The sequence below is a fragment of the Herpailurus yagouaroundi genome, unplaced genomic scaffold (assembly GCF_014898765.1).
Source record: "Herpailurus yagouaroundi ecotype Mexico unplaced genomic scaffold, PumYag 196, whole genome shotgun sequence".
In the NCBI taxonomy this organism is placed as follows: Eukaryota; Metazoa; Chordata; class Mammalia; order Carnivora; family Felidae; genus Herpailurus; species Herpailurus yagouaroundi.
In genome coordinates, this window is record NW_024412427.1 from 1,527,295 (window position 1) to 1,550,987 (window position 23,693).

The following is a 23,693-nucleotide window of genomic DNA, read 5'->3' on the forward strand; positions in this document are numbered from 1 at the left end:
GACACCCCCCCCCACATACACACACACACACACACACACACACACACACACACACACTCATTCCCGGGGCACCGCGTCGGGATGCCTGGATCTGTCGCAGACTCGACTTTGCCAAACCCTCTTCCCCCGGAGCCTAAGCCTGCTGGGGAGGGGGTCGCTGCGGGATGAGGTAACCCCAGGGTCACCCGGGAGATGGATGAACTAGCTGGCTAGCTGGTGGTTCTGACCTCTGTATACCACTCAACGTCAGGAAGGAAAAGAGGGTCTCAGACAAAGAATTGGGGACCCTGGTGCCCACAGCCTTCCCAAGCGGCCACTTGGCTCTGACTTGGATCCAGGATCCGGAAGACTTCAAGTCTAGGCTGCCAGTCCCTGGAAGACCTCGGTCTTTCAGTCCTTGGGGCTCTTTGGTCATCCCCCGGGGAGGTCTGCAAGAATCTCAGCCCAGAGGGTCAAGCAATGCCCAGGGGACCGTTTGAAAGCGCGGAGCGCAGACAGCCGGAGCGGGAGGCGCGCTAGTGCGCAAGGGACGCAGCGCCGCTGGAGGGTGGGGGGTGGGGGCGGCTGACAGCCGTGATGGATAGCTGAGACCGCTGGGGGGCGGCGGGGGGCCTGGGAGCCCGAGGGGGTGGCTGGCCCGGAGACCTCAGAGCGGGGAAACTGTGGAGGAGGGCGGCAGAAAGCAGGAGCGGCGAAAGGACCTGCTTCAAGCCCCCGAGCTCCTAGCGAGTCTCCGCACCCACCGCAGCGCGTCCGCAGTGTCCGCGCCGCGGCGGCGCCGGGGATTCAGCTGCTGGGACCCCATTCCTGAGGCCTCGCTGGGGAAGCTAGCAAAGCAGACTAGAAAACCTCCCCCTTGCCCCGCCCTGGAAACCTCACTGCCATCCCAGTGTACCGAGAGAGGAAGGGGAAAGAGGGAAGAAAGGAGGGTGATCTTGCTTCCCGTCCTGAATAGGAACCCATGGGTATGCGAGAGGGAGAGGGAGATTCCGCAAAGTAGAGCTGAAAATCTCCGGAGGAGGTACGCTTCAGTCTGAGGTCGGACCTCCGGCAGCTTTGGGGGAGGGGGGCCCCCGATTGCACCAAGTGTCCCCTTAAGGAGACACCACAGCCCGGACGGGGGCTGTCATATGGTTCCAACCCCCCATGGGTACCTTCCCCCCACCTTTCAGTTGAAAGTCTCAGAGCGAGGGACTGCAGCAGACTGCACCCCCCCACCCCCTCCCCGCGTCGCCGGTCAACGCTCTGCGCCAGGACGCCGGGGTCCCTTCTTGAGGAAAGGAACCCTTCCTCCCGCCCGTCGAGGTCCACGTCAGCCCATTCTAGCTCTTCCATCCCCTTCCCACCGCCTCCCCCGCTTAGCTAACGCACGTCTGCCCCCGGACCGTGGGCACTGGCAACCCCCTCGGCCCCCAGCCCTGCCACGGGCGCGGCGCATTCCAGCACCTTGGACAGCGCCTGGCGCATTCCAATGGAGTAGGGCTCCAGGCCGCCGTGGGCGCCCACCGCCCAGGTCAGTCCCAGCCTCTTCTCTGAAGGAGGCGGCCCCCGCTCTGCCTCTAACCCTAGAGCTGCCTCCTCTCCTCGTCGCCCCCTCCCTCGCCGCCCCCGGGCCGCTGCTTACCGGGGTTGGCTCCCCCATCGCCGTCCTCGCAGTCCGTCAGGTTGTTTAGCATGGTGGCGGCGCGGCGCCGGGCCCGGGGATGGCTGCTCCGCCTCGCCCGCGCCCCTCTGCCCGCCTTCGCCGCTCTCTCGCTCGCTCTAGCTCTCTCTCGCTCTCCGCTCCACGGAGGAAGAAGCTGCAGTGCCCGCCCGCCCGGCGCACACACACTCGCACACGGACACACGCTCACACCCGCGCGCGCCCCCTCTCAGCGGCGGCGCTGCTCACCTCATCCCGTATGCAGGAGGCGTGAGCCACTGGCGGGGTTTTGGGGGGGAGCGCGAGAGGGAGGAAGAAGAGGAGACGAGGGGAGGGCAGAGCGCGGCTGGAGGCCCCCTCGCACGAAAACTGGGGGCTTGTACGGGTGGGATGGAGGGGGTGCTGCGGGGGACGGGGGCCTCGCCTCCCACGAGCAGACGCAGCTCCGCCCGCCCCCCACTCCGCGGCGCAGGCGGGGCCGGCACGTGGGCAGGTGCCATCCCGCGCCCTAAAAATAACGGCAGGGAACTAGGTCGCGGCCGCGGGGAGGCGGCCCCGCAGCGGCTGCCTGGCTAGGGGTCTGGGGTGACCCCTAGGGGGAAGGCGAGGAGTACTGATGCGGCGGGGGTGGGGCGCCATGGAATACGGGTCTCTGGGGAGCCTGCCTGCAGAGCTGGGGAGGCCAGCCCTGAAGAAGAGTGGAGAACCAGACCCTTTCCCAAATCGCTGGTCAAGAGGTTGGAACTTGGGGTGTGTTGAGGCCAGAGCCCTTAGTTGAAGCCCTGTGCTGCCCCCAGGGGTTCAGGGTCACTGGGCTGAGCTGTCTGGCTCATTCTGTCTTAAAATGGGAGGAGTGGAACCTGAGGAGTTGCAGCGAACCCTCTCATTGTGCTTAGACTGCATCCCAGCATCTCACCCCCAAGACAAATCCCAGGAGTCCAAAGCAGGGACCCTCGGACTACAGAATGACCCTGGGAACGAGATGCGATGAAGAGGAGAGAAGGCAGCGGTAAGGTTCTAGGGATCTCGGACTCCCCACTAGGATGGTACAGCCTCCAGGGAGGGCAAACTGGTAGGAGGCAGGCCAGGGACAGAGTGGGGGAGGGAGGAATGAGGCCGTCAGTCGGTTTGGGACCAGATTTTCTCCTGGGGCAGGAGTGTCTAATCCCCTAATCCAGGATTGCTTTCTGAGGATTCCAGAGCCAGCATGCTCTCTGTGTTCCTCCCCCTCCCCTGACACCAGTCCTCCAGAAGCTTGACTGGGACCTCTCACAACCCCTAGAATCCAGACCTGAGCCAGTGGTGGAGACATCTCAGGAAGAAGCATCCCAGGTTTGGACCGTTTGTGTCTCCAGAAGATCTAAACACCCAAAGGGGAGAGCAGGTTAAGGGGAAATTATTTTCAGACTCACCCTAACCCCCAGCACTAGCCCTCTAAATTCCAGGAGAGTCCCAGGGCTGGAGAGGATCACATCAATCATCTTATCTAATAGACAGCTTTCACGTTATGGACTTAAAAAAAAAAAAAAAAAAAGCTAAGGCCCAAAGAGGAGAAATTACTGCCTATGGACACTACGCCAGTGAATGGCAGGATTCGGTCTAAAATCCAGTTTGCTTTATTCCAATTTAGGAGTCTTCTTCAACATAATTTCTTTTAAAATTGGTCCTGCCTCCAACAGAAGGGACAAAGATACATTCAAACCAAACTGCTCAGCCGTCTCCGATCCTTGGCTACTAAAAAGGGAACAGGGATCAGTCTGAAATGAGCTCTCTCCTTTCTCTTGTGGTCAGGCTTCAGAGGTGCAGGACTGAAGTACCCCTTGCAACTGGAGGTAGGCCCAAAAGATCTCCAAGGGTCCTAAAAAGCCATCCACATGACTGGAGACCCCATTCAAGGGCACGGATTTTCAGAGTCACGGACAGGGCCTGCTGTTCAGAGTCCTGGTACGCATCTGTCAGTGGCCTCAGATCAGGTTGATCACAGTTTTTGGCAGCTGATGGAAAGGGGCTTCTGAGGGATCCACCAATAAGGTGTCACTGCCACTGGGTTTTGTGGATGCTGGAAGGACTTGTTAGGATGGAGAGCTAGCTATTCAGACAAGGTCTAAGAATTGGTTTTCTTGGCTTTCCCAGGGAGAAAACCACAAAAAAGGGAGATGGGTTTGGCGTGGTGGCAGGGGTTAAAAGGACAGCAGGTGGATAACAGTGTTCAAGAATTCGTAAACACTCCACTATATACACACCCCACCATCACCACCACGAGCAGCAGCATCGTGGTTTTCCACTACTCTGTAGGGACAGGTAACATAGCAAAATGTGTAGCATGTTTGTCCGAGAAGTACTGTGAAATAAATTAAAGGCTGAGATTTTTTTTCTCCAGCAATCTCAGATCTGGGACGTTCCCCTGGATCTGTTTCCATCCGTTTGTGGTCCAGAGCCCTGGCCACTCAGGGACTAAGCCTACCCACAGGTGGAACCTAGATCCCAGGGGAGTAGAGGTGAAGGCAGAAGTGATACCTCTTCCCCTGGATACCCCCTCCGCCCACCCTCACCAGAGCTTCTATCTCACAGGACATCTGGGATTCAAGAGATAGTGATGTTCTCCTGCCGTCTGCCCCCAAATTCTGTGTATCCCTGGGGAAAATTAAGTTGCTCTTTCTGGGCTTTAGTATCTCCATCTGCAAAATGAAAGGGTGAGGCCACATAAATCCAAGGGACTTCTTCCCACTCTGAAAGCTCTTAATGCCCACTCCATTTATCTCAGACTAAAGCCATGGAGCCCTTCCTAAGGAGCCCAGACCAAGTAAGGAGACAGACCCAAGGGGAGACCCTGCCCCTTCAGTTCACACTCCCTGCCTCTGAAGGAGACTGATACCTATTCTGGCCTCAGGCCAACCCTCTGCCACGAGACTTTGAGAAAACACATTGCAGGCATCTTCTGCACTGCCAGCCTGGCCTTGGCCGGTAAGGTCACCAGTAAGGTGACCCTCAGCCCTGAGCCCCAGGAACATGGCTGTCAGCTTAGCATCTCATCTCCACCCAGAGCCCTAGGAAGATTCCCCTAGGGCTAGGGGGATGCTCTCATTAAACCAACACAGATGCTAGAGCTAGGAAGGGTCCTGTTTCTGAATTTGAAAGCTCTAAAGTTCACGGCCCCCCGCCCCACCTTATGCTTCTCACAGAGAAACAAATTTCACAGAAGCTGCCTGAGTGTCAGGATGTGGGAACTGGACGAGACTCTATAAGTTATTTTTGACCACCCCTCATTTACGGGGAAATTAAAGCCTCGAAGCGGAAAGGTACAAATTTTCTTCATGGGGTGAACGTGTGGCAGACTGGGGACTAGAATCCAGCTCCCTGACCTCCAGGCCAGGGCTCCATCCGGGGAACCAGAGTAGGAGGCCATTTGGAGGAAGCTGGAGCCACCTGACTGGATTTTCTTGCCACACGAGGCAGACATAGCGTTCCTCTTTATGGCTTAATCCCTGTGCATCCTTATCTGCGTATCATTACCCCCATGACCTAAGCCACCCACCCCAGCTTTGGCCTTCTGGAGCCAAGGCTCCGAACTCCCTCTTTCACTCTTCTCTCCCCAAACTACATGCCGGTCCTCCAGACCCAAAACCCTCTCAGTGAATTGATGAGTCCAGCGCATAGCACACCCCACACACACAGGGCTCGCCGCAGAGCACGTCAACCACCATCGTCTCCGTGGCAACCAGGGGCTTAATTAACAGGCTGCAGCCCTGTCACCATGGCAATGGCACCCCAACAGCCCCCTATTCCCCTACAGATTCAACCCGTCTTCCCTCTTTCTCAATCTGGACCCCCTTCTCACTGCACCCACCACCCCCACCCCCACCCCACCTGGAGAGCTGGTGCCCGCAGATCGCTCTGGTTCATTGAGAAGAGGGGAGGGGAGATGAGGGGGATGAGAGAGAGAGAGAGAGAGAGAGAGAGAGAGCAGCCCGTCACCATGGCAACTGCAGCCCCGTTCATAACCAGTTTGTTGCCATGGAGATTCCCAGGGCTCACCTTGGGCTGAGGTACTGGGCTGTAAGGTTCTGAGTCCTGGCTTGAGGAAGGGGTGACTGCACAACAACCTGACCAGGCTGGAGATCTCCGGATCATATATTTATACCAATAACTCAGTGTCATTCCTCCCAATTTACAGATAGAGAGACTGAAATATGAGGTTTGGGTATGGGAGAGGCAGAGAACCTCACCCTTCTAGATCATCAAAGAATCCTAGCATTTTTAGGGCTAGAATGACCCTCAGATAGCTTCCTGTTCAAATCTTTTTTACTACAGATGAGGAAGTTGAGGCCCAGACAGGGAAGCAACGTGCCCAAGGCCACAGCACAGAGGCTGAGCTAGCGCATGGATGGGCTGTACCATGGTCTACCCCCTAGCATAAAGCGGCTCCTTGTCACTCATGGGAACACATCTCAACTCCCGTTAGCCTTAACCCGGGCCCAGGGTTCTTTCCAGTGCCCTGTCTCCCTCCACCAGAAACTGAGGCACAGTGGGAAGTGGTGTAAAGGCGTGGGGAAATAGTTCAGAGTTGCAACAACTGGCCCTGGGTCCGCTTCTAGCCAGCCAAGTCACCGTCACTCTCCCCATGGTACCAATGAGGCAAATGAGGTATGGGGGCTGCAGCTGAGGGTTAGTGGTGGATTCAAGGATCAGCCTCTGATTTGCTGCTGTCACCCCTCTAAGCTATGTTCCCACTATAGCTGATCCTCTGGCAACAGGAGGCACTTCCGGGGACAAACTCCACTCGCTTGGTCCAGAGTTAAAGACAACGCTCGTACACAAGTGACCTGCCAAACGTCTCCCAACCCTACTCTACCTTCCACAGGCTGCCATCTGTCCCCGTGGCCTGGGTGAGGACAAGAGGTGGGGAAAACATCTCCTTGGGGCCAGAGGTGGACACGAGAACAGCTGTGGGAAAGATATCACCAGATTTTGGGTTCCCCTAGGGAGCCCTTTTCTACTTCCCCATGCAGTAACCTAGCAAGGAGGAGGTGCTGGACGCTGTCTCGGGGCCAAAGAGGTTAAAAGTCACCCAAAGCATTCCCAAGATGAAACTTCTAATAAACTCATACACACAGGTACCCACTCCACAGACAAACATGGAAATACATCAACATGCCCATCAACACCCCGGAATACAGTGACACATATAAGCTCTGACTCACTGACCGCCCCACAGGTCATCAGAGCTCGCGTGGGATGCTCCTCCCTCAAGACGCACAAAGACACACACACACACCACCTCTGCCATGAGCATACAGCATTCCAGATTCACATCCAGTTTGCACACATACCTGAACACCCAAAACTGAGAGCCATATTTTACTTCAACATTCAGGAGCTTGGAAATGGGAATGGGAAGACCGATCAATCACCTTGGAATGAGAGAGAGGGCCATCTTATTCTCAGGCCAGGGGAAGGGAAATGGGAGGAGAGGAGAGCAAGAGGAGGAGAAACGGAAGCTTCCAGACACTCCCCTCTCGTCTGATAAACATTAAGCACCTACTAAGTGCCAGGCTGTGGGCTTGGAACTCAGAACACAAAGATAAAAGGATATGGTCCCTGCTTTTGAGTTGTAGGAGACATACAAGTAAATAACTTGCATCCACTGGGACACATGCTCTAATGGTACAGTGGGTGGGCAGGAGAGGAATGACTGCCTTTGCCTGGAAGCAAGGGAAAGTGAAAAGGGTTTTCAGGAGCGGTTAAATGAGCCATAACCCATAGAGTGAGTAGGAGTTTCCCAGCTAATGGAGGTGGGAAGATGAACACGGACAGGTATGCCCGGGAGCAAATGAGGAAAAGAGTTCAAATATGGACTATGGGTTTGGCCTTTATCCTAAAAGCGATGGGGAGCTTGTGTGGAGGATGATTAGGACAGGATTGAAGGCAGGCAGACCAGTGAGGAGGCTGTGGCCGTGGCTGAGGCCTTGGGAGAAATGATGGAGGTTTGTACAGGGTGATGGTGACAGGAAGAGAGATGGGGACAGATTCAGGATCAGTTGGGGGGGAGGGGTAGGCAAGATGTGAGGACCAATTAGATCTGGTGGGAAAAGAAAAGGAGGCATTGAGAATAGCTCCTGGAGTTCTGACTTTTAAAATTATAAGGATGGAAAGGACATTCATGAAAATAAGAAAGGCTACGGACAGTTGACAGAAAATATGAAGAATGGAGGGACCCCAAGAAATCCAAATGGTCATGTCCAGGAGGCGGCTGGTTCAGGGGCTGGAGCCCTGAGGAAATCCAGGCCTCCGTTCGGTCATCTACACAACGAGGGGGTTCGCTAAAGAAGCTCCTAAAGGGCCCCCTCCAGGGTGGTTGGTGCTTAGTTTTACTGCAGTCCGGGTGAGCTCACCTGCGGCTCAGCAGCGACCCCTGGCGGCCCGGGGAGGCTCTTCCTCCTCCCCGTGCTGGGGCCACTCCAAGCCGATTCGCTGCGTTTCTTCCAGACCTGAGGGGCTCAGAGCCAGGAAGGGGACCCCTGACAAGTGCCCCCTGGGGAGGAGGCTGTGAGAGCATCCAGGGTGCTAATTCTTCATTGAGAGCTAGAAGGATCCTTCCCCTCTCCTCTTCTGTACCCTGGGTGTAACTTCCATTACGAGACAACAGCAATAGGTCCTCGAAGAAGACGCCCCCAATCTAGCCTGAGCTTGTTCCACCCAACCCTCTTCTGGGGCTGGAGCAGAGGGACTTAAATGGGTCCCCAAGGGTCGGGACTGGAGACCCCACAGAATTCTCCCAAGATCTAGCGGCCCAAAAGTAACTTCCCTTTCTTCCATCTCCTTCCCGGGATCCCCAGGCGCTGTCCCCTCCAGGGAAGCCGAGAATTGGAAGATCCTCCAGGCACCAATCACCTGCCTAGCCGGCACCTGCCTCAGCGACCCGGACTCATTTTACCTCCCGCCCTCGACCCCACCCCAATCCTCCTGGCACAACCCGTTCCCTCTGGCCCCGCCCTTTTCTGCCCCCAAACAGAAATATCCTGCTTCCTCCCATTGCCTCTGGACCTACCCCTTAATCATACCGCCCTCCTCTTTCCCTGGTTTCACCTTCTCCTCTCCGGTCCCGCCCCTTACCCGAAATGACCCCGCCCCTTTGGTGCCCTCCAGTTCAGCCCCCTTTGGACTCTAGTCCCTCCAACGCAAGATCCGCCCCTTCGCCTATAGCCCCACCCTCTTCCCTGTGACCCCGCCCACCTCGAATCTGGCCCCTCTCCTCACCATTTCCCATTCAGCCTCCTTCCCTCCCCTCTAGGTCCCCGCTCCTCTCCCATCTCTGGCCCTAGGCTGAGACCACCCCACTGTCAAATCCCTGGCCCTGCCCCTTCCAACAGAAGACCCGCCCACATAGGCCCCGCCCCTTCTCTCGCCCCGCCCCCACGCCGCCAGGCCCCGCCCCCTGCGGCCTCTACCTTTGGCGTCTTCCCCTGAGAGGTGGCGGAGATCGGCTGCCGAATGCAGTTGGGACTCTAAGTCAGGGGTCCCGGCGGGCGCCGCGGAGGGCAGTGAGGTGACAGTGAACCTGCGGCTCATGGTGCGGAAAGGAGCCGGGCGGCGGCGGTACGGGCCCAGATCGCACAAGTGGCTGCAGCCCGGCTCCAGCAGACAGAAAGAGCGGATTCCCCCCCGTCCACCGCCCCCCAACCGGGCGCGGCGCCGCGCAGGGTCCTAGTGCCCGCTGTGCTGAGCCTCTGAATATAGCCATTTCGCTTCAAGTCCATGGGCTCTCAGTTCCGGGAAGCGCCTGAGGATCCCACCCGCAGCTGAGAGCTGTCCCTACACCGGGGGCCCCAGTGTGTGGCTCCAGGAGCCCGGGCCCACCTCTGCTGGGGTCTCCTAAACACCTGGGTTTTATTCACTCATTCATTCACTCAACACATCTTGAGAGCTTTCCTGTGTTTTAGGCAACGGTACTAGGCACTGGGGATACAGACTGAGATTGACTGGCTTTCTGCCCTCTTGTGGCTTAATTCTTTTTTTTTTTTTTAAGTTTATTTATTTTGAGAGAGAGAGAGAGAGAGAGAGAGAGCGCGCGCACGCGTAGGGGAGAGTCAGAGAGGGAGAGAGAGAACCCCAAGCAGTCTCTGGGCTGCCAGCGCAGAGCCCAACTAGGGCCCAAACCCACGAAACAGCGAGATCATCACCTGAGCGGAAAACAAGAATCTGAGGCTTACCCCACTGAGCCACCCAGGTGCCCATCATGTGGCTTAATTCTAATGAGGAGTGAGGGAAGAAAGATTGTAAGTGAGCAAAAGCATAGACAAGATAATTTGAGATTATGGTACATGTTAAGGAGAAAAAAATAGTGCCCAGGGTTAATGACTAGGGGGAAGGACTACTTTAGAAGGTGATCTAAGAAGATCCCTTAGAAGATGTGATATTTGAGCTGAAACCTCACTGATGAGAAGGAACCAGCTATGCAAAGATCTGGGGGAAGAGCGCTCCAGCAGAGAAGATAGAAAGTGGAAAGACCCTGGGCCGAAAATAAGCCTGGACCATTCAGGGAGCAGCAAGAAAGCCAGTGTGTCTGGAACAGAGAGAACGGAGGCTGGAGTGATAGGAGATGAAGGAGGGGAGGAGTGCAGATCCTGTGTTCTCTTGAAAGTTTAAGGGAGGAGCCCAGATTCCTTTTTAATTTACAAGAGAAGCCATTGGAAGTTTTTGAGCAAAGGAATGGTGTGATCTGACTTCTACGTTGACAGGATCACTCTGGCTGTTTCCCAAAGACTCAACTAAAGAAGGGCAGGAGTGGGAACTGGGAGTCCAGTTCGGAGGCTCCTGCAGACCCCCACGTGAGAGGCGATGAAAGCCTGGCTAGAGTGGTGGCAGGTATCCTATTCAAGATACGTTTTGGAAATAAAACCTACAGACCCCATTGCTGAATTGGACATTGCCTGGGACGTTGCATGGATGGAAACTGTCATGCATCGCTGGTGAGAGTACAGATGAGCAGAACCACTTTGGGAAATTGTTTGGCCATACATCCTAAAGCCGAACACGCACATACCTATCTTCCCAGCAATTCTACCCCCAAGTATGTGCCCTGCCGAAGCACTTGTATGAATAAGTAAGATTTAACACATTTGAATACACAATACCCTACTTCTCGTTATGCAATTTCTCGACACATTTCTAATTGCATCATTAATCCCTGTACTAGGTAAACTAGGTAATGCCCCAAAGAAATGGCTGCCCCTGGTCACCAAAAGACATTTACAAGAACGTTTATAGTGGCATTATTCCTAAGAGCCTCAAATTGGGCTATTAACGAAATGCCCAGTAACCATAAAACGGATAAATAAAATGGGCAAATAAACAATAAATGGATAAAAAACATAGCACAACATCCTTACGGTAGAAAACTATACAGCAGCGTGAATGAACAATCTATAATTCACAAACAACATAGACGAATGATCGCAAATGTAACCTTGAGCATAAGAAGCCAGACACAAGAGTACATACCACAAAACACTATTTAAATAAAGTAAGAACTAGTCAAAATCTATGTAAGCTCGTAGAACAATGGTGGTAACCCTTGGTGTGGAGGAGTAGCAATGACAAGGGGGAATGACAGGGGCTCTCGTGGTGCTGCTGACGTTTTGTTTCTTGATCTGGATGTCTGTTACACAGTTGTGTTCGGTATGTGAAAGTGTATATTGAAATGTACCCTTATGACACGTGGACTTGTCCGTGTGTTTACTGTATTAGAGCCATGGTTCTCAACATGGTAGTGTTGCCCATTAAGGAACGCCTGCAATGTTCAGAGACATGTTTGATCGTCACAACTGGAGAGGGGTGTTACTGAACATCAAGTGGGTTAGATGCCACTTGTGGCATCCAGGCTTGCCCTAAGTCGGCCACACGTTCCCCATCTCCTCCCTGCACATCACATCTCCACACCCCCACATTGGGACATGAGGTGGGGAGATGTGGACTGACCCTGAGTGGGTCTGCCATCTGTCCACGATCCCACGACCTCCTGGAGGAAGACACCAAACAGCCTATAGCGTTCCCCATAATAAAAAAAAAAAAAAAAAAAAATCTGACCCCAAATGTCAAGAGTGCCCGGGCTGAGAAACTTACTAGAATGAGGAGTTTAACAGATACCTAGATTTTAGGACCGACCTGAAAGCAGGTGATGTCTTTATCAACGTAGTGATGACTAACACAGAGGCATGTTCAGAAGGTGGAGCCAAAGAGTTCAGTTGGACCCGTTAGGTTGAGAAGACCGTCAGGCACCTAAGGAGCATGCGGAGCCAGCCCTTGAACATAGGAATCTGGAGTTCAGGGTAGAGGTTAAAGCTAGGGATATAAACTTGAGAGTCTTTAGTAGAGAGATACAAAGCTGTAGGGCTGGGAGATCACAGGCAATGAGTGTACACAGAGAAGTCCAAGGATTGAGTGCAAGGGCGTGCTGTCATCTAGAGGTCACAAAGAGGAAAATCCACCAGTGAGGTTGGGAGGAGACCCAGGAAGGGGTGACCCAGAAATTGAGTGAAGAAAAATTTCAGGAACAAGGGCATTACCAACTGTGTCGAACGAGCTGAGAGATGCGTAGGATGAGCACAGAGTGCCCGTGGCACCTGGCTACAGGAAACGCATAGGTGGCTTTGAAAGGAAAGATTTCAGAGGTGTGTGAGTCAGGCTGGAAAGGGTTGCAGACGGAATGGAAATTGAGAAAGTGGAGACCGTGAGTGGAGACTGTACTTGGGGAAGTTTTACTGTGGGTGGGGGCGAGAGGTAGAGAAATGGAACTGTATTGAGAGAGAGAGAGAGAGAGAGAGAGAGAGAGAGAGAGGTTCAGAGGGGCTTTAAACAAGCCTCCTGAGGGAATGTCTGTATGCCCATGGGAATGGGTCATTTCTCGGTAAGAAATGGATGAGGTGGGGGGTGCCTGGCTGGCCCAGTCGATAGAAGATACAACGCTTGATCTCGGGGTTGTAAGTTCAAGCCCCACGTTGGGTATAGAGACTATTGAAAAATAAAATCTTAAAAAAAATGGATGAGGTGGGTGTGAGTCCACCCAAAGGAATCTCAGGAGGACGCTCCCACTCGGGCCCAAGTTCGGAAGGCAATCCAATCTGAACAAGCCCATCGCCTCCACTCACCTGCCCCAACCCTTCAGTCCAGTCCCTCTCTGTCCTGTGGCATCCTCAGCCTGGCACTCCGACCTTCTCTCATCTAGTCCAGACCAACGTTCCTACCTCAACCGTTCCAGAATCCTCTCTGCTCCCCTCTCATCTACCCCCTAAAACCACACACAAGAGTTCTGAGCCATTTGTACTTCCCCCAAACGCCCCCCCTCCCACTTTTTCTCCTCTCCCAGCATTTGCCCCGAGAGCCTACAGTCAAATCCCACTGTGGCCACTCACTGGCTCTGGGACTTCAGGTGGGTTGTGTAATTCTGTGTGCCTCAGTTTCTTCATTTGTACAACCGGGGGGAGGGGGGAGGGCAATAATACCTATAAGGTAAGGGTAGTACCTGTCCGCTAGGGTTGTTTTAAGGATTAGCTGTGTCAACACACATCAAGCACATGGAACCTTGTCTGGCAGAGCCAGTGTGCCCGGGGTGAATACCACCATCATGTCTGTGATCCATATTTCACTTATCCCCCGCCTGACCTTGGCACACTGAGGTTTTGCCAGGTTCTCACTACTGGGACCATGCTGCAATCAATGTCCTTCTATCTGCCGTTTTGTGCACACGTGTGTGAGAGTTAGAGTAGGCCCATTTTTAGGGGTAACGGTTTGTGGTAGATTACCCTGTAAGAAGACAGTTCTACCTGCACGGGAAGAAACTCTTGCTCATGTTTCCAGATTCAATTCAAGTTCAGATGTCACCTTGGCTGAGGAACGTTCCCCGCCTTCAACCACAACATACAGAATCACAGAGATGCACCATTATTCTGGAATAAAGGACCACACATTGCACACTCTCCAAGGGTGATCCCACCCCCACCCGGCAAAGAATCATCCTGGTAACTGAGTGGGACTCTCTGGGGACAGAGCCTGGAGTCTGCATTTTAAGCAAGTCCTGAGGGCACTCATGGACCTACAGCTGGAGGACCCTGAGAGGTCCTTGAGGAGAGAAACATAGTCCAACTCATCTCTCCTTCCCCAGGGCCCGGCACACAGCCTGGCTCCATGCAGGGGCTCAATAAATGTTTGATGAATGAATAATAGGTTGGCCATTTCCCCAGCTGTAAAATAGGAGTAATCACATTATATCTTCCTAATAGGAAGGATGAATGTTAATATTTATGAAGTGCTTAGAACACTACCTGGCACACAGGAGGCGCCCTATCCGTTACATACACACATGCACGCATACATACGTAAAGAAATCTGCTCCTCAAGGTTAAAGAATTCAAGTTTATTAAAAATATTCCCACAAAAGAGGAGGGTGGGAAGAGAGGGGCCCAGCCCACCTCGCCTCCTCCTTGTCCTCCAGAACAGACCCACCAGTTTGTATCCGGCAAACTGGCTCCTTCCCCATTGGGATGGTCCCCAGAGGACCCACTCTGCAGTGCTGAAGCAGGATGGGAAGCCCTAATCCTCGGGGCACTGCAGGAGGTCAAAGGTCACGTAGCCCACTTGGTCCACCTGGTTCACCTCGTTCCGAGAACTCACACGCCAATAGAAGCGGTCCTGGCAGAAGTAAGCTTTCTCTGCAGGGGAAAGACAAGCCCGAGAGGGGTGATTCCAACCCTCCCACAAACACACACAGAGACAGGAGCAAGATCTCTACAATCGTCCCTCTTGCCCTTTCTAGATCTTTCATACGACGCCTCCATCTCCCCCACAGAGATGCCGGAGGGCAGAAAACCTCCATGTCCAAAGCACCACCACGGAGCCTGGCACACAGCACGTGCTCAGAACAATTCACTCAACGTTCATCCATTCATTCGTTCATTCATTTCATCAAATATTTGTAGCGCTAAGCACTGTTATACAGCAGAGAGAAAAAATGCAGGCATGATCTCAGTTCTGCTGCTGTTTACACTCTAGTGGGGTAAGAGAGATGATTAACAAGCAAACACTTAATAAATGAGACTGTGGCAACATAGAAAGCTATGAAGGAAATAAAAGCAAGTCAGTGAATACAGAACAAGGGTCAGAGACGGCCTCTCTGAAAAGGTAGCCTAAGTACTGAGACCCGAAGGGCAAAAGGGAGGCAGCCCAGTGACAGTCTGAGGGAAAACCTCCAGGCAGAGGGACCAGCTGGCACAGAGGCCCTAAGCTCGGTGTGACCTTGACCTTGCTGTGTTTAGAGCAGCCAGAGGCCGGTGTGGGTGGTGTGGAGCACAGGAAATGACAGGAGAGTGTTGGGAGGGCCTGAGGAGCAGATCAGATCCCCATAGTTTTCTTTTGTTTGTTTGTTTTTACCTTGGAATGGGTCTGGAGTCTCCCCCCAAGACCATGGCCCTCTACTCCTAACCACTCCCTACTCCTAGAGAATATCGTAATGGTATTGAGCAACCAGTATGGCTTGAACAAGGGTGTTTGCAAGGGAGATGGTGAGAAGTGAACATTTTGGTAATGAAGTCAACAGAACTTGTCAGTTGATTGCATGTGAGTGGTGTGAAAGACAAGGAAGACCCCAGCTAGCATCCCCATTTTACAGATGAGGAAACAGGTTCTGTGAGCAGCAGTGACTGGCCCAAAGACGCAGAGTAATGAAGTGCCTTTTTTATCACTGTATCTCCAGCGTCAACTCAATGCCTGGCATATTATAACACTTGATAAATATTGTCTAATAGAGGAATGAGCCTCCATGCAAACCACTGATCTAACGGCCGGGGGGGGGGGGTGTGTGAGGCGGTAAACTTCCAGCTGGGGGGTGGGGTGGGTGGGAAATCTGGGTTCTAATTCTGTGTCCCTTTATGATCTGGGAAAGGTCCCTGCCTCTATGGGGAATGTACCTGTGCTGGAGCATTTGCCTCAATCTCCAGGGGATTTTTTTTTTTTTTCTCCCTCAGAATTTGACTAATCACTGAGGCAGGCAAGTGTGGGAAGTGTCCCGGGGAGGGACCTGACCCGCATCAGCAGCCCTCACCTTGGTACTGAAAGATGTCGTGCGTGTTCAAGGGCACGCCGGGGAACATCTGCTCCACCTGGCCGGCGCTCTTGGGATCCACGGTCTGCGTCTTCACATCGAACCTGCAGGAAGGCGGTGAAGAGACAGGTGCTGAGCCAGAGGGCGGGCGGAAGGCGCCCGGGGTCCCCCTGCCGGCGGTCGCCGAGACTCTCACCTCCAGAAGCGCTGCCTGCTGAAGAGCAGCACCTTACCCCCGCTGCGCGGGAGGGCCCCAGTGATTTGGGCCACCTCCGGGCCCAGGCCCAGCTTGTCCAGACGCCTCGGGCCAAGCACCGACGCTCCTGTGTACACCCACACCTGGCGCCCTGCGGGGGAGGAGAGCCACATCGGTGTGGGGGGCAGGGAGTGGCCACACATTGTCCTTGAATGTCAAGAGGAAGAACCCAGCGAGACCTTTCCGCGCCCGACTTGCCGGCAATCTGGGTGCCCAAGGAGCAGAACCCACCGCTCCGTCGGACGGTGCACGAGGACGGTGAAGAGCTGCTCAATTGCACCCGCCAGAAGGGGGCGCCTGTTCCTAATCCGCATGAAATGTTTCACGGATTTTACTCGATCTGCGGGTCTTCCTAGATCCGCAAGGATGGGGAGGGCCGGGGCGGGGGAGGAGAAAGGAGGAAACTAACCAGAGAAGAAGAAAGTCTTCTTGGTCAGCGGGTCCTCAAAGGCGGAGTCCAGCTTGCGGGGCAACGCAGGCCACTTGTTGGTGATAAGGAAGGGGCCCCGCACCTGGCGTTCTGGGTTCTCAGAGAACTGCCAGTACTTCCTGGGAATGAGAGAAGGGACCAGCGGGCCACTGAACTTTGAACCGAAGGCCAGTGGGTGAAGAGGAGCAGGCAGGGCCCTCCTCTGAGTCCCCTCCCCCAGCCACATATCCCTGCCCCCTCACCCATCCTTGAAGAAATGCAGAAGATTCCCGATCTCCGCAACAGCGTCGAAAATGTTCACGTTGCACACATCTTCTGCTGGATCCAAAGACACTGTAGGGGCCTCAGAAGGGCCAGCAGTGGGGGGACCCGTGGGGCCAGCTGAAGGGGGGCCTGTGGGGCCAGCAGTGGGGAGCTCTGGGGGGCGGGTGGTGGGAGGCCCCGTAGCGCAGACCGTGGGCTGGGATTCAGGTGTGGTGGTGGCTGGAGGCCGTGGTTCAGGTTCAGGGCGAGGACCTAAAGAGAGACACTGGATGAGACCTTCTATTGCTACATACACCTGTGCTGGTGGAACGTATATTCCCCAAAACGCATCAGTGAGGCCCCTGGCACTCACTGTCTTCACTCTAGATGTTGGAGCCTACCTTCCCCCAATCACAGGCTGGTTTTTTTTTCATACATTCACCTTCCATTCTGATCATGCTTATCTAATCCCTGGGGGGAGCTCTCCCCCTCTCCAGGCTAGTGGGAAAGAACTGGGTTTTGAGCACTCAAACTGAGTGGCAAACTTAGTGCTAAGAGCTTTATAAAATTACATTAGCTCATTTGACTTAAAAAAAAATCAAATAGATTCTTTAATATTCCCATTTTTAAAATGAGGGAATAATACTAATGATCATAGTGATGATAACAATACAAATATTAAACACTTATACGGTGCTTACTATATGTCAGACAATATTGGAACTCACTCAAACCTCCTCACCACCCAATGAGGCAGGTAACATTATTAGCCCCATTTCACAGGTGAGAAAATTGAGGGGTGAAGTCACGTACCACAGGTCACCTAGCCTGGAAGTGGCTGCACTGGCTTTTGAACCCATATCTGTCTCACTCTAGAATCTGGGCTCTTTATCATCTTCTCCAAGCACTGACCAGACAGCAATTGGATCCACTGACCCCAGGCTCTTCCGCAGATAAATGTTGAGGGGTCCCCACTTCGCTGATCCCCATTTCCCCAGTACAAGAGCAAAGGCACCACCCTTCCTTGCATCCCTGCCCAATAACCTCACCGTACAGATGCTGGATGCCTTTCACATCGTCCTCATGCAGGGGGGGGCCCTCCGTGAAGCTGTACATGGGGTACATGAGTGCCTCTGGCACCGATGAGTGATCTAAACCCAGAGCATGGCCGAATTCATGGGCTGCCACAAGGAACAAGCTGTATCCTGGAGGGAAAAGGGACCTTGAGATGTGAGCCCAGCCGAGCTCCCAGCCCTGGCCATCCCTCCCCCAACACTGCTGCCCCCAACCTTGGAACCCTGACCACCTTGGTCCGGGCAGAAGCCCCACTTCTTGTCTCTGTCGAAGTTCGAGGTGGTGGCGCACCAGAGGTGCCCATCTCCGCGGCCCTCCCTGGTGCATGTTGAGTACTCCTTGCCCAGGAAGATGAAGGGAAAGACACACAGCTCCCCAGCGGAGTTGCCACCGGTCACTGTAGAGTCAGCTGGAGAGACAAAGGGTGCTGGGTGAACCAGCTGAGTGGGCCCAATAAGGGGCCAGAGGCTGGTGGAACAGGAGCTAGATAATCCTGGTGTCCTATTTTATTTACTTTCTTACTAATTTATTTATGAGAGAGAAAGAGAACGCGCGCGCGCGCGCACGAGTGGGGGAGGGGCAGAGGGGGTGGGAGAGCGAGTGTGAGAGAGAGAGTGAATCTTAAGCAAGCTCCATGCCCAGCTGGGGGTTGGAGGTCACGGGGTTCCATCCCATGACCCTGGGATCATGACCTGAGACAAAATGAAGTCGGCTGCTCAGCCGACTGAGTAACCCGGGCGCGCCCCCTGGTGTCCTTTTTATAAAAGCCTAGGGTGCTGGGGGCACAGCTGAGACCCGGCTAGGCTGGTGGGCAGGGCCTGGGGACCTGAGACTACGGGAGAGGAAGCTGTCTGGGCTGAAAGTCCAAGGCACAGGGATGCGGCGGGGCGGGGGCAAGTGGAAGTCAGGGGGAGGGGCCGTGATCGCGGGCGGAGACACGGTGATCCTGAGGACCAACGAAGAGCGGAGAGACACGCTGATGGGTGGGGGAGCCACGTTTCGGCGACCAGTGCGGAACGAGGGGCGAGGCTGAGTCTGGTAGGCGGGGCAGAGGTACCTCGGGTTGGGCAGAACCCATAGAGCTTGTCCTGGTCGTAGTTGGCCGTAGTGGCGCACCAGCGGTAGCCGTCTGAGCGACCCTCGGTGGTGCAGGCGGAGTAGGAGCGGCCCTCGAAGGTGAACGGAAACACGCAGGGCTTGCCTCCTCCATTGCCGTCCCGGGTGTAGAGTCCTGAGGAAGCCCATACAATTAGGGGGGGGGGGGGGCGGGGGGGGCGGGGGGGGGAGGATGTCACGAGTTTATTGACCCACAGACCATCGGTTGTACTCCATTCCTCCTCTCCCCGTTTCACAGATGAGAAACTGGGCCCAGAAAACAGGAGGGTCACTTGCAGGCCACACAGCGCTAGTGGCCGAGCCGGGATTAAAACCTCGAACCCTCGAGGGTGGTGGGAGCCCCTCACCCCCGTCGCGACCCCGCACTCACTCTCGCTGGGGCAGAAGCCGAACTGGCGGTCGGTGTCATAGTCGGCGGTGGTGCTGCACCAGAGCATGTCGTCGGAGCGGCCGTCCGTGGTGCAGGCCGAGTAGGAGCGGCCCTCGAAGGTGAAAGGGAAGTGGCAGGCGGCGCCACCTGCGTTTCCGAAGTAGGTGGGAACCACTGCAGGAGAAGGGGCACCGGGTCAGGGCGGCTGGCGATGGGCGTGAGAAGAGAAGGGAATGCGAGCCGGGGCGGCTCAGGATCTCACCTACGCCCTTGCCCAGAGACCACAATTCCTCATCGTCGAAGTGGGCGTCTCCCTGAATGCCTGGGCCGGGAGGAAAGGCGTGTGCCAGGAGCCCGTCTTTCCCATCGAAGGGGTACCCATCTCCGTGCTCTAGAGAAGCAGGTGCAGGAGGAGGGGGTTGGCGGAGAGCAGTCGTGCAGACCGTGCGCTGCCCTGAGCGTGGGCTGAGGTCCCGCCTACAGCAGCTGTCCGAGCCCTGCGTCCCCGCGCTGCGCCGTGTCGGGCAGGAGGGGGCGCATAAAGCCAGAGGCGGCCAGGGCTGCAGGGACAGGCGAGACCAAGCGGCGTCCAGTGCCCGCTCTCCTCTCTCCGTGGCCCTCCCTCCGCTGTCCCCGTCCGAGACCCTCCCGGCCTCCCCCTTCTCGCTTTCTCACCCCTGACACCAAACTGGATGACGATGTCTGCCTCGAAGCCATACACGCGCGTGAAGGTGAGCGGCGTCACTGCGCTCCAGGCCGCAAAGGCGCGGGCAAAGGCGTCGTCGATCACGTCGCGCGGCAAGTCTTCCGAGTAGTTTTGGATCCTACAGGTGAAAGGCGAGAGGACAGAGGTCCGAAGTGAGTCCGGAGCCGGGGCGGTAGCGACACCCGGTGTCTCAGCGACTTCAGCAGGCACGATGTTCCCTGCGTTCCACATTCTCACCTACAAGGTACTTTCAGACGCATTTTTCTCTTGGGACACTCACAGGGGCCCTAGCAGGAAGACTCAGATTGCCAGGCCCACTTCCCTGAAGGGGAAACAGAGGGCTCAGAGGCGGAGCCACCTGCCCCAGGCTGCACATCGAAACCTAGGGGTCCAGGGGCGCCTGGGTGGCGCAGTCGGTTAAGCGTCCGACTTCAGCCAGGTCACGATCTCGCGGTCCGGGAGTTCGAGCCCCGCGTCAGGCTCTGGGCGGATGGCTCAGAGCCTGGAGCCTGTTTCCGATTCTGTGTCTCCCTCTCTCTCTGCCCCTCCCCCGTTCATGCTCTGTCTCTCTCTGTCCCAAAAATAAATAAACATTCGAAACCTAGGGGTCTGTCTGAGGGAGGAATTCGCCGCCGCCGGCCCGGGGTCTGGCCCTCCCGTCCCCCTCCCCCGCCTTCTCGGGGCCCTGCCGCGCACCAGTACGTGATGTTGTGGTGATGCCACTTGAGGTCGCCCTCAAAGGTCTGGAATTTGCCCAGGTCTGGGACGCCGCAGCGCGGGGTTCGTATGGCCTCCAGGGTGGTTCTGTCCAGTTCGCCAGTCTCAGGCAGAGCCAGGCGCCTCTGGAGAAGCCGCAGTCCCCGACTCAGGGACTGCTGGTCGTCGCTTATCTCCGCCACATGAGTATAGCCATAGCGATACAGATATTCCTGTGGATGGAAGGGCAGAGATACTCCAGAGCCCTGACTCTTACCCGGCCCTAACGGGCCAGGATTCCATCCTCCAGGCACTCGGGGACTATCAGCTCTCCAGGACTTGGTACCCTGGATTCCAGTGCTTATGCCCACCCACTAACTCCCTCCCCTGTAGACATCCTCATCTCCTTCCCACCCCTGCATGCCCCTGGCCCAGCCTACCCCAGGGCCTCCTAGCCTTTACCCCTGTTCACCCCACTCCAGAACCCTCCAAAGCATCATCACCCCCATCATGTCCCATTACCCACCTAGGAAACCCTTATTAGCCATTCCTGGCCATCGCCCGTCCAGAGCCTCCACAGGACCCCTGAGGGCCTGGTCCCAGATACCTCTGTCCTCCAGGCACGACCATCACCCTCAACTTGCCCGATAGAATCTCCTCTGAAGCCTCACGCCCTCCCTGAGACTCCTGGCCAGCCCTCCCTAACTACATGCAGGGGTATTAGCCTACCTCTGCCAGCTGCCTGTCAGTGAGATTAGTTCGCACGTCTCCTGGGAAGACCACAACGGTGGGCTTGCGTGGTCTGGGAGCGGCGGTGCAGCAGCCCAGCACCAGGAGCGCCAGGACCAGGGGCTGCCTGGGGCTCATGGTGAGGGTGGCGGTGTCTAGGTGCAGCTGTCCTTGTGGGGGCTTTAAGCAGGCGCTATTAACTGAATCAGTAACCCCGCCCCTCCCTGCCAGGCGGGGGCTGACTCAGGGGATGAGGTGTGTTGGGGGGGGGGGGGGCAGCCCCAGCATGAGCAGGCAAACAAAGGGCTTACACCACCTCCTCCTGTCCCCACTGCCCACAGTCCCATTGCCAAGTCAGGCAGGACCCCAGACCCACAGGAAACCACAGGCCCGCAGGGGAAGGGTTGGGTTTTGCAAAATGCAGAGCTTAGGAGAACTGAATGAAAGCAAGGAAGGGAGGCTGGAGGGCTCCCTGAGCTCTGTGCCTGAAGGCCCCAAGAGGTCAGCCTAAGGGAAGGGGATGAGAGATTCCCCGAGGCCTCTTCCTGAACCCAGAGATTTCCCCCTTCCCAGTCACACCCCATCTATGGGCCCCTCCCCACACTGCTAGGCTCTGTCCTCTCCTCCCTTGAAGCCTTTCTCAAGGGGGACAGTGGGGGGCTTCCTCTCCCTGCCTCACCTAGGGACGGAAGGAGCAACAGGAATTGGGGAATTGCGGGATTCCCCCAGGGCACCCCCCCACACCCCCCCCCCCCCCCGCCCCGGCCGTCTTCCACAGGCTGAGTCTTTCAGGACAGTAAAGGGGGAAGTTTAGGGCATCTGGAAGCCAGCACACAGGCCTCACTCTCTTCCTTCAGGGCCTAGGGCAAATGTCCTACCGCTCTGAATTTGTTTCCTCAGCTATAAAAAAGGACCCTTTGTCCTTAAATTGATGGAGGATAAAATGAAATCAAATACCTACAGTGCTTACTCCAGTGTATGGTGCAATTTCTCAAGAATGGCCATGGTTGCTTTTAAGGACCTGAGCGAAGATGGTGATTCCAACTTGGAATCAGGAGACTCCAAGGGTCTTGGGTTCCAATCTGCCATGTGAGCTACAACACATGTCTTCCTCTCTCTGGGTTTTGGATTCTCCAACTACAAAATGGCGAAGAGGGGACGATCTTGGGGAACATTCAGTTCTCCAGCCCTTCTCCAGGAGCCCAAGCTGTAGCCCCGGTTATCAACCCTGTGCCTCCCTCCCTCTCTTCTTCCCAGCCGGCCCTGGTGGGGAAGGATCTGTGTTTGCCTTCCGGGAGGAACCCCTTGGGAAGGGCAACGCTAGCCATCCAATAAGCTGGATTTAAAAATTTTTTTTTCAACGTTTTTTATTTATTTTGGGACAGAGAGAGACAGAGCATGAACGGGGGAGGGGCAGAGAGAGAGGGAGACACAGAATCGGAAACAGGCTCCAGGCTCCGAGCCATCCACCCAGAGCCCGACGCAGGGCTCGAACTCACGGACCGCGAGATCGTGACCTGGCTGAAGTCGGACGCTCAACCAACTGCGCCACCCAGGCGCCCCCTAAGCTGGATTTAAAGGGCTCACTACGTGCCACGCACTTTCTGTGCTTGTCGAATAAATGAATCTTCGAGACGAGGACATTTCGCTTCCCTTCTAGAAAAGCTGAAGCTCTAGAGTTCACTAATTAATGGGCATCCACTTTAGATCTGGTGTTCAGTGCCCGCTCTGCCATTTCCCAGTTGTGTCGCCTTGGGCAAGTCACTTCACCTCCAAGCCATAATAACAATAATACATTTCTTGAGATTCACTGCGTAGACTACTGTGAGAAGTTGCTTGTAAGCATCTCATTCCACCATCTGCGAGGTAGATTTAATGAGTACCCTCTCCTATTTTTAGAGAAGGACACTGAGGCTCAGAGCAGTTAAGGAACTCACCTATGACCACACAGAGAGTTAATTAGCAGAACCAGGATTCAAACCTAAGGCTGCCTGGTTCTGAAGTCTTTCATATTTACCACCATTTACAGGGAACCAACATGGCCAGGGGAGGCAGGGAGGAAGAAGAGACCTCAAACCCGGCACCTTCTCCCCTAATTCCCTGCACCCACAGAAGAACAGGGAGCAAGCTCACGCCTTGGGGGAACCAGAGGCTAGGACAGGGGACCCAGGGGAACTATATTCCAGATTTGAGAGTTCAAGGTCATTGAGCAATATCATTTTAGAGATGGAAACAAAGAGACCCTCCAATCCAGGGGTCTTCACCTGGTGGCAGACACAAGCTTTATGCGAATCCACGAACCACCCCCAACTTACTATCAATTGTACAAAATATGT

General features: G+C 55.2%; 2 protein-coding genes across 5 annotated transcripts in view; both read right to left on the bottom strand.

Moving 5' to 3' along the window:
• Positions 1-9,261, bottom strand: part of SLC12A5 (solute carrier family 12 member 5) — a 34,769-nt gene extending 25,508 nt beyond the window's left edge. For 2 of the 4 annotated variants that reach the window (XM_040446890.1, XM_040446888.1), the window contains exon 1: positions 1,625-1,885. In XM_040446890.1, the coding sequence (XP_040302824.1) occupies positions 1,625-1,642 (18 nt within the window). In that variant the 5' untranslated portion in view covers positions 1,643-1,885. The other 2 variants (XM_040446887.1, XM_040446889.1) reach the window with 2 other exon arrangements.
• Positions 9,262-14,033: 4,772 nt separating this feature from the next.
• Positions 14,034-21,752, bottom strand: MMP9 (matrix metallopeptidase 9). Its single transcript, XM_040446891.1, has 13 exons — positions 21,358-21,752; positions 20,629-20,861; positions 19,902-20,050; positions 19,489-19,617; positions 19,227-19,400; positions 18,798-18,971; positions 17,973-18,149; positions 17,716-17,871; positions 16,666-16,939; positions 16,403-16,542; positions 15,934-16,084; positions 15,738-15,841; positions 14,034-14,349 (listed from the first exon to the last, which is right to left on the bottom strand). Exons 1-13 carry the CDS (start codon positions 21,493-21,495, stop codon positions 14,231-14,233), a joined length of 2,118 nt encoding a protein of 705 aa, XP_040302825.1. The 5' UTR covers positions 21,496-21,752; the 3' UTR covers positions 14,034-14,230.
• Positions 21,753-23,693: the final 1,941 nt, after the last annotated feature.